The sequence below is a fragment of the Rhinopithecus bieti genome, unplaced genomic scaffold (assembly GCF_001698545.2).
Source record: "Rhinopithecus bieti isolate Rb0 unplaced genomic scaffold, ASM169854v2 scaffold_57210, whole genome shotgun sequence".
NCBI classification, from domain to species: Eukaryota; Metazoa; Chordata; class Mammalia; order Primates; family Cercopithecidae; genus Rhinopithecus; species Rhinopithecus bieti.
Window position 1 is genome coordinate 496,665 of NW_016823439.1, and position 10,420 is coordinate 507,084.

General features: G+C 42.2%; 1 protein-coding gene and 1 pseudogene across 1 annotated transcript in view; both read right to left on the reverse strand.

Annotated features, from left to right (window-relative positions):
• HSF5 (heat shock transcription factor 5) overlaps positions 1-10,220 on the reverse strand; it is a 62,256-nt gene extending 52,036 nt beyond the window's left edge. Inside the window, exons 1-3 of the mRNA XM_017861562.1 lie at positions 10,205-10,220; positions 9,277-9,330; positions 4,619-4,993 (exon numbers count right to left, since the gene is read on the reverse strand). Coding sequence (XP_017717051.1) covers positions 4,619-4,993; positions 9,277-9,330; positions 10,205-10,220 — 445 coding nt within the window. The remainder of the gene's footprint in view (positions 1-4,618; positions 4,994-9,276; positions 9,331-10,204) is intronic.
• LOC108521618 (protein SET-like) lies at positions 565-3,711 on the reverse strand (annotated as a pseudogene).
• Positions 10,221-10,420: the final 200 nt, after the last annotated feature.

Sequence of the window (10,420 nt, forward strand, 5' to 3'; positions counted from 1 at the left end):
AATGCCCACTTAACCCACCCAAACATCTCAAACCCACCCTGTGCTGACCTTCTATAAACCCATTTTTTTAAGGTTTTGTTTTCTGTTTTTGTTTTTTTAAACAAGAGAAAGTAGACAGATACATGTTGGTAAATGCTAAATGTCCATATTCACACAGAGATACAGTGTACTCTCTGAGCTGAATATACAGAGAAAGGAGTAAAAAAGCTAGAATTCTGGGCACTGCCCACACAAGGGGCCTCACACCTTCCAGCTTCCAGCAGAGACAAGGGAGCAGGTTTTTCTTTTTTTCAACAGAGCTCAGCGGTGTTGATTCCATACAGTTTTTGTTCAGACAGGAAGGGAAAAAAATGAATTTCGAACAGAAAGGGGTAGAGACTCTTTTCCCACTGTATTCTGCTCAAGGTACTTCCCCCAAATAAGGTGAGAACCATGATACAGAGAAAAGAGATCTCAAGAACAGGGCGACTGAGCACAAGAGGAAAACAAACAACAAACGAAAAACAAAACAAAAAAACCCTGCAACTTGCTCCCAGGGACTGGAGAAAATTTTTAAAAAGGAAGGTCGGAATCCATCAGTGTTCTATTAGTCATCTTCTTCATCCTTCTCTCCTTCCTCCCCTTCATCATCATTTTCATCTTCTTCATTTTCCTTCTCATCCCCTTCTAATCAATATCTTCTAATCCGTCCTCCTCTTCATCATTATCATCATCTTCTCCTTCTTCGTCATCCACATCGGGAACCAAGTAGTACTGTAATGGGTTTGGCCAAATATCATCTTTGATGACCTCTCCTAACTCATCAGCACCTGCATCAGAATGGTCAGTAAACTAGGTAAAGAAGCTCCCTGGTTCCTCATGCTGCTTCTTCCTGCCGGCTTTATTCTGCGTTTGACTTGAACGCTTTGTCAAATCCTTTCCAGATTTCCATTTGATTGCAGTGGACTTTAAAGATGGATCACCACTCTCATTCAGATGAAATTCTTTGGACAGAACTTTATTTTCAAAGTAAGGATTTTGATCAAAATAAAAATCTATTCTGTAACCTGATTAAATATATTCAAATTCTGTCACTTCAACTCTGCTCAAATAATGCAGTGCCGCTTCTTCCTCCTCCCCAAGCAGTGCAGACACCTGTGGATGGTTGATAAATGTTGTTATCCAAAAATGTGGGATTTTGGTGATCAATTCTGATCTCTTCTGAAAAAAATGGTTAGCGGAGTTTGTTACATTTCTGTTCTGCTTTCAAAATCTCCTCACTGGCTTGTTCATTAAGTCTGTTTGTTTCATTTTGGATTTCATCAATGTGTTCAATTGCTTCTTGCTGTTTTCCTGAGGTCTCGTCGGCCCTGTAGTGGCTGGAGTTGAGCTCCTTTCTACTGACTTTGGCAGCGGATGCCGATGTGGCGCGGTTGGAAGGTGGGGGCGGGGGAAGGGAAGGCGAAGGGGACTGGCAGGCGGCTTCCCCCTCACGGCACACGCGCGGGCGCTCGCTGGGTCCAGCCGCCTCCTCCCAGCGCTGCCCTCGCGGCCTGACTACAAGGTACCGGCTAGGGCTGCAAGCGGGACCCGGTCCGGGCTCCTGCTCGCGGAGGGGATGCGGCGGCAGTGGATAGCCTCCCTCGCCCAGATTTATAATTTTTTTTTTTTTTTTTTTGAAACGGAGTCCCGCTCTGTCGCCCACGCTGGAGTGCAATGGCGCCATCTTGGCTCACCACAACCTCTGCCTCCCGGGTTCGAGTGATTCTCCTGCCTCATCCTCCCGAGTAGCTGGGATTACAGGCAGCCGCCACCATGCCCGGCTAATTTTTGTAATTTTTTTGGTAGAGACGGGGTTTCACTATGTTGGCCAGCCTGGTCTCGAACTCCTGACCTCGTGAACCATCCGCCTCGGCCTCCCAAAGCGCTAGGATTAAATGTACGCCAGGCCTAGATTTATAATTTTTAAATGGCAACAAATTACGCCATTCCCTTTTCTTTTCTTTTCTTTTTTTGAGACGGAGTCTTGCTCTATTGCCCAGGCTGGAGTGCAGTGGCGCGATCTCGGCTCACTGCAAGCTCCGCCTCCCGGGTTCACGCCATTCTTCTGCCTCATCCTCCCTAGTAGCTGGGACTACGGGTGCTGCCACCACGCCCGGCTCATTTTTTTGTATTTTTAGTGGAGACGGGGTTTCACCGTGTTAGCCAGGATGGTCCCGATCTCCTGACTTCGTGATCCGCCCACCTCAGCCTCCCAAAGTGCTGGGATTACAGGCGTGAGCCACCAGGCCCGGCCACTCCATTCCCTTTTCTAATTTACATTTCTTCTACTTTAAGTAAATATGTTTTTGAAAAAATATTTAAAATGAAAAAATATTTTAGCTTTCCCTTTAGTGCCACCTGGGAGAAATGGTCTAACAAAAGACTTCCAGAAATTGTTTCCAGATTTACATAACTGAAAAAAATTAAAGATCTTAGATTATGGCTGGGGCGCAGTGCCTCAAGCCTGTAATCCCAGCACTTGGGAAGCCGTATGACGGGCGGGATCACGAGGTCAGCAGATCGAGACCATCCTGGCTAACACCTGGTGAAACCCTGGTCTCTACAAAAAAAAATACAAAAAATTAGCCGGGCGAGGTGGGGCGCCTGTAGTCCAAGCTACTCGGGAGGCTGATGGCAGGGAAATGGCGTGAACCCGGGAGGTGGACTTGCAGTGAGCTGAGATCTGGCCCACTGCACTCCGCCTGGGCGACAGAGCGAGACTCCGTCTAGAAAAAAAAAAAAAAAAAAAAAAAAAAAAGGATCTTAGATATTTAATTCACAGGGTAAGGATGCCCCTTTCTCTCTTTCTTCTTTCTGGTCTTTTCTTAAAGCTTTGACCCTTGTCTTATTTCTATTGCCTCATTTCATCATTGTGTAAAAAGCATACCACATGATGAAATACATGCCACTGCTATCGTGTTTTTGCAAAATTGAAAATACATTTGAGGCCAGGTGCAGTGGCTCACACCTGTAATCCCAGCACTTTGGGAGGCCGAGGTGGGTGGATCACGAGGTCAGAGTTCAAGACCAGCCTGGCCAACATGGTGAAACCCTATCTCTACTAAAAAAAAAAAAAATTAGCCGGCCATGGTGGCAGGCGCCTGTAGTCCCAGCTACTTGGGAGGCTGAGGCAGAAGAATCACTTGAACCCAGGAGGTGGAAGTTGCAGTGAGCCGAGATTGCACTACTGCATTCCAGCCTGACAACAGAGTGAGACTCTGTCTCAAAAAAAAAAAGAAGAAAATACATTTGAGTGAAACGGTAAGATTATATTGCAAAACGTTTTCTATTAAAAAAGAAAAAAAATGGCCAGGCAGGGTGGCTCACTCCCGTAATCCCAGCACTTTGGGAGGCCAAGGCGGGTGGATCACCTGAGGTCAGGAGTTCGAGACCAGCCCTTCCAACATGGTGAGATCTCATTTCTACTAAAAATACAAAAAATTAGCTGGGCGTGGTGGTGGCGCATGCCTGTAATCCCAGCTACTCAGGAGGCTGAGGCAGGAGAATTGCTTGAACCTGGGAGGCGGAGGTTGCAGTGAGCCACGATTGTGCCATTGCACTCCAGTCTGGGCAACAAGAGTGAAACTCCATCTCAAAAAAAAAAAGAAAAGAAAAGAAAAGAAAGGAAAAAAAACATAACTTTTTTTCCCCCACTAAGTTCCCAATTAGTGGCTTGGGATCTACCAGCATGTTCTCAATGCCCTTGGTTGAGTTCCAGGTCAGTTGTCATTGTCAGGTTTCTCCTTCTCTCTGCTACTCCCCAGTTCTTAGCTGCCTAGGAATAACACTGCGGAGATCCCACTGTTCACCAGGTTTTTACTAAAGAATTTAATGTTCAGAGAGTATGTTTTTTTATTAAATATCATTACTGAGATAATAAATGATTTCATTATGAGGTAATCTCACTTTACGATTAAACCATATTAAATATATAATAGACATATTAAAAAAAAAAAAAAACTGCGGCACCAGGGACAGAGTTAAAATAAAGTTCTGGGGTACTAAGGTTTTTTGTTTTTTGTTTTTTTGTTTTTAAGACGGTCTCTCTGTCGTCCAGGGTGGAATGCTGTGGCGTGATCTCCGCTCACTGCAACTTCCACCTCCCAGGTTCAAGCAATTTTCTTGCCTCAGCCTTCTGAGTACCTGGGATTACAGGTGACTGCCACCGTGCCTGGCTAATTTTTGTATTTTTAGTAGAGTTGGGGTTTCACCATGTTGGCTAGTCTGGTCTCGAACTCGACCTGAAATGATCCACCCACCTCACATTCCCAAAGTGCTGGGATTACAGGCATGGGCCACCACATCCGCCCTTGGGGTACTAAGTCTTAATTTCATAACTAGGACACATTTTGAGTATACAAGTTTCACTAACAATACACACCTTTATACACCCAACAAAATTTTCACAACCCTTAAAAACACAATGAAATTTTATATATTGTTTAAAAATACCTCCTGCTAAGAAATCTTTGCCATTTCTTAGATGCATATTCCTACTGTTTGTGTTAAAGCAGAGACAATAAAATGCATTTAAAATATATATATGCTCATTATAAACAACCTTAAATAGAAGGCCATGAACCTGAATTTATCATACCTGTTGGATAGTAGGCTTGCGAGTACTGTGCTGAGGGTGTGTAGTTACTGTATTTTTGGGAGGAGCTGACCATTGTTTGAGGACCTTGTTGAACATGGACAGATGTGGTGCTGGGTTGCAGCGTATAGGTAACCTCAGCTGGAAACCTCTGGAGTACAGGAAATGGAACCCCTTTATCTGAAAATGTGGGAGATGTCTCCACTTGTCCAGGGTGCATTCCAAGGGAGTTCTGCCATATCCTGTGAGGAACTGGGGTCCGATCTAAACCTTTCAGAGGGAAAGTACTGTGGTCATGGGATGGAGTTGATACGTAGGAGTAAGGAGACAAACTATCTCGCCGAAATGACCGGTGAAATTGTCCTACAGCCAGTGGTCCTGCATAAAAGAGGAAGAGCATATTTACTAATTTTGCATTACACCACCAGACATAGTAAACCAAAGGTCATAAAATATACTACTCTTCACCTATCAGCCATTTTTAACACAACAGAAGTTTAGTTTTGGTAAAAACAAATTCAGAATCAAGAATATGAGACATATAATGCCGAAAGAAGAATCGAATAAACCTTTGTTTTCTCAGTGTAATAGTCATAAAAGATAAAGTGCCTAAATTCTAACATTAAATCAAATGTTAAATCACATATTCAACATTAAAAGCCTTTTATACTTGATTTAGCCATCTTACCTTTCGCTTTATTTGCCTGACCCAGATTTTTCTAACGTGTAAGCTACTTCCTAAAAGTTTTCCATTCAGTCTTTCAAACAATTTTGTAACATTAATAATAGGCATAAAAATAAGCTCTCCACCAAAAAATAAAAGAAATGGGTATGGAACATATAACAAGATTTAAAAAAATGTAACCTTCTTTGCTATCTATCTACCTACCTACCTACCTACCTACCTACCTACCTACCTACCAACCAACCAACCAACCGGATCTCTGTCGCCCAGGCTGCAGTGCAGTGATGTGATCTCGGCTCACTCTAGCCTCAAACTTCCAGGCTCAAGCAATCCTCCCATTTCAGCCTCCTGAGTAGCTGGAACTATAGGTGCACACCACCAAGCACTGTTTATTTTACTTTTTGTAGAGACAAGGTCTTGCCACGTTCCCAGGATGGTCTGGAACTCCTGGGTTCAAGCGATCCTCCTGCCTTGGCCTCCCAATGTGCTAGGATTACAGAAACGAGCCACTGTACCTGGCCTGTTTTTTGTACTTCAAAGGAAAAAAAGAAAAATAATTTTTAAGAGGCCTATCATTTGAATACATTCAATCTCCTGAAGTAGGATTTTTTCCCCCTACTAAAGACCTCTTGATTTCAGGGCTCCAGAATTTGTGTTGTGTGTATGTGTTTATTTTTGGCATCAATGTTTTATTCTTTTTTTTCCTTAGACTCTTGCTTTGTTGCTCAGGCTAGAGTGCAGTGGTGTGAACATGGCTCATTGCAGCCTCGAACTCCTGGGCTCAAGCAATCCTCTCATCTCAACCTCCTGAATAGCTGGAGTTCACACATGCACCACCACACCCGGCTAAATTTGTTTTGTAGGCAGGAGCCTCCCTATGTTGCCCAGGCTGGTCTTGAACCCCTGGGCTCAAGCAATCCTCCTGCCTTTGCCTCCCAAAGTGCTGGGATTACAGGCATGAGCCACCATGTCTTGCCCTCCCTTTCAAATTTTTAAAAATGATCATCTTTGTAGAAAAGTCACGCTTGAAAAGTTTGACTTAGTTTCCTCTTTCATTCCTTAAATCAATCATTTTCCATGATTTTTCTTTCTTCAGAGTCTTTCCAGTAGTATCCTTTCCCAGATGTCAGTGGCTCTCAAACATTGGTTTACATCTGAATCACCTGAAGAGTATGTTAAAAATCCACAAATCCAGGCCCAGAGATTCTGATACTTGTCTTCTCTTCATTAGCAATGTAAAAAGGAATAAAAAATGGAGATAAGGAAGAGAGAGAAAGGGCAACAGTATGTAATGAAGGACAAGAGAATATAAATGGTGCAGAACTATACATTATGATTCTTGAACATAAACAAAGCTAGCCTAATTTATTCCTAAGGAAAGTTTTGCATTAAATCATGTGACTGATTCACAAGTTCCTTTCAGTTTATTAAGCTAATCTGTAAAACAGAGGGAAAACCTATTATGTGCTACTCAAGTATTAAACTACACGTTGAAAGTTGACACTCAAATATCTGCTTTTCCAAATAATTAGATTGTAAACCCATTCAACAAGTTGCAAATCTGTCATTCTATTTCTGTGGTTTAATTTCCTTTAAAGAATAAAGCAGGCCAGCCATGGTGGCTCATGCCTGTAATCCCAGCACTTTGGGAGGCTGAGGCAGGCAGATCACTTGAGTCCAGGAGTTCGAGACCAGCCTGAGCAACATAGTGAAACCCTATCTCTACAAAATATACAAAAATTAGCTAGGCATGGTGGTGTATGCCTGTAATCCCAGCTACTTGGGAAGCTGAGGCAGGAGAATCGCTTGAACCAAGGAGGTGGAGATTGCAGTGAGCTGAGATTGAGCCACTGTACTCTAGCCTGGGTGACATAGTGAGACCCTGTTTTAAAAAAAGACAATAAAGCATTATTGAGTCCAGTTCAAGGTTACAGTGAACTATGCTCCTGACACTGCACTCCAGCCTGGGTGACGGAGTGAGATCCTGTCTCTTAAAAATAAATACTTAAACAAGTAAATAAAGCATTAATGCCAAAAAGAAAAAAATACATACATATGAACAACACAAATTCTGGAGCCCTGGAAATCAAGAGGCTTTATCTAATGTGGGGAAAAAAATCCTACTTCAGAAGATTAAATGTATTCAAATGACAGATCTCTTAAAACTATTTTCCTTTCTTCCTTTAAAGTACAAAAAATAGACCCTGTCTATTTTTTCTAACCCTGTCTCATCCTTCTAACCCCAGCACTTTGGGAGGCCAAGGTGGGAGGATTGCTTGAGCTCAGGAATTTCAGACCAGCACAGGCAAAATGGTGAGATCCTGGCCAGGTATGGTGGCTCATGCTTGTAATACCAGCATTTTGGGAGGCTGAGGAAGGCAGATCACTTGAGGTTAAGAGTTTGAGACCAGCCTGACTAACATGGAGAAACCCCGTCTCTACTAAAAATACAAAAATTAGCTGGGCATGGTGGCGCACACCTTGTAGTCCCAGCTACTCGGGAGGCTAACGAAGGAGAATAGCTTGAACCCGGGAGGCGGAGGTTGCAGTGCGCCAAGATTGCGCCACTGCACTCCAGCCTGGGCAACACAGCAAGACTCCAATTCAAAAAAAAAAAAGAAAGAAAGAAAATAAAAGAAAGAAAAAAGAAAAAAAAAGGTGAGATCCTGTCTTTACAAAAAATAAAAAAATCAGCCAGGTGTGGTGGCATGCCCCAACAATCCCAGCTAGGAGACTGAGGTGGGAGGATGACTTGATCCTGGGAGGTCAAGGCTGCAGTGAGCCATGTTCATGCCATTGAACTCCAGCCTTGGTGAGAGAGGGAGACTCTGTCTTAAAAAAAAAAAAAAAAAAAAAAAGAAGCATAAAACAGTTTTTATGCTGCTTGACTACCAATTCCGCAGGTACACACACTTTGAACCCACCACTGACAACGCCTCTTTTTTTTTTTTTGCTCTTCACAAGAGGTGTTTCTCCATGTCCAAAACTACCCATTGCTTGATTTCTCCTGGGATGCTCACATGCCAACACTACATACTGCCTACAGAGTACAACAGCTCTGCCCTCTTTGGGGATAAACTGTTGGTGAATTTTCAGGCTGTCAATAACTTCAGCAGCTAATTAAAGAATTCTCGACCTCAAATTGTTTTATATCTGTCTACTTCTATTATGATAAACTTGGAGTGTTGGCCAATTAACTATTTTAGATGCTGTTAAAATTAGAACACAGTCAAGATTAGACGGGCATTCTTTTAAGTCTGTTTTTTAAAATAAAGAACCAAGACATGTTCAGCCCTTATTTATTCTTCTGTTAAGGGTTACCTCATAGTGGTCAATTCAGATCAACATTACATCACCTATATGTCCTCAAAATAGCTTTAAGATATATTGGCAAAGTTTTAATCCAGAATTCTGGAAATAGAGGGCAGGATGAAATTGTGTTCTTAAAAATTCTATTTCTTAGGCCGGGCGCAGTGGCTCAAGCCTGTAATCCCAGCACTTTGGGAGGCCGAGACGGGCGGATCACGAGGTAAGAAGATCGAGACCATCCTGGCTAACCTTGTGAAACCCCGTCTCTACTAAAAAATACAAAAAACTAGCCGGGCCAGGTGGCGGGCGCCTGTGGTCCCAGCTACTCGGGAGGCTGAGGCAGGAGAATGGCGTGAACCCGGGAGGCGGAGCTTGCAGTGAGCTGAGATCCGGCCACTGCACTCCAGCCTGGGCGACAGAGAGCGAAACTCCGTCTCAAAAAAAAAAAAAATTCTATTTCTTTTATGGAAGTCCATCTGAGTTAATCAATTCCCAGGAAAGAATCCAAAAACTTGCCTCTTGAGAGCATGGTATCCCCAGGCAAAAACAGGTTATCCATTTCTCAGACCTGTTACTTAGTTTAGAATATTTTAACAAATATCGTAAAATAAACTGTTCCTAAAAACAAAATAACAAAAGTGCACAAAGGAAAAACATGCAATCTCACGTTTCTTATCAAGTAGACTCTTGGAAGGTGAACAGTACAGTTGGTTCAGTGGCTCTAAATAAAAGAACTAGGTCCTAAAACAGAGGATTCTATTATAGAGAGAGAAGTATTCAACCCATACACAGAAATAGAACACAGAAAAAATGGAGACTAAGCAGTAGCAGTGTAGTCAGGCACACAACCAAGGCAAGATTCGAGAAGAAGAAAAATGAGATGAGGAAAAATAGAAGAGCCAAGGACTTAGAACATGGAATGAGAACAAAACAAAGTTGTATTCTTGAACAGCTCTGTTCAATTATTCAAGTTCTAGTATGCTTGAACTTATAGCAGAATTACATTCCACCTGAACCAGTAACACAATTCCCTGGTGAACCAAACCTATGGTATAGACAGTCCACACCTGACATACCTTCTGCACACACCAACAGGTAGAATGGTAAGGAAAACAAACAAACAAACAAACAAAAAACACCAAACAGGAAAGACATCAAAACAATAACTTAGTTATACATGGATTGACATATAATCTATACTGAAACACCATGAATGTATGGTTTTCAACAAACAGTAATCTTTAAATGCTGACCAACTGAACTATAAGTGAATAAAATCAGATTCCAGATGGCCCTGAATTTCTTCAATTAAAATGGACTCTATCCTTAAAATATAACTGGGTGTAAGATAGTTGAGGGAAAAAGATCAGAGAAAAGAGCAAGTGTTGGTTTTTATGTGTGTGCGTATGTATGTGTGTTTCTTTGTTTGAAGTGGTTATCCCATTTCTCCCAAAAAACACATTTTCTAGTCTTTTCTCCTTATGCCCACCAGACATGCAACCTGAAAAAAAAAAAAAAAAAAATCCATGTCAGAGATTCTACCAAATGTATGCCATGGTATTGTTTCCATTGCCTTGCCCCTTACCATTCCCTACCAAAATCAATGGCCATCACATGGAAGTACGCTAATATTCCTTTAGGACATTCTTATGCCACTGCTGTTTTTTCAACTTATTGTTGGAATTTTAACCTAATCCATTATCTTCTAAACTCCACAGTGGACACATAACCTAGTTCCTTATCTTCTAAATTCCAAATGAACCAAGTACTGTTGTCATTCGTAACCCTGGGAGAAGGTTAAGTTGAACATA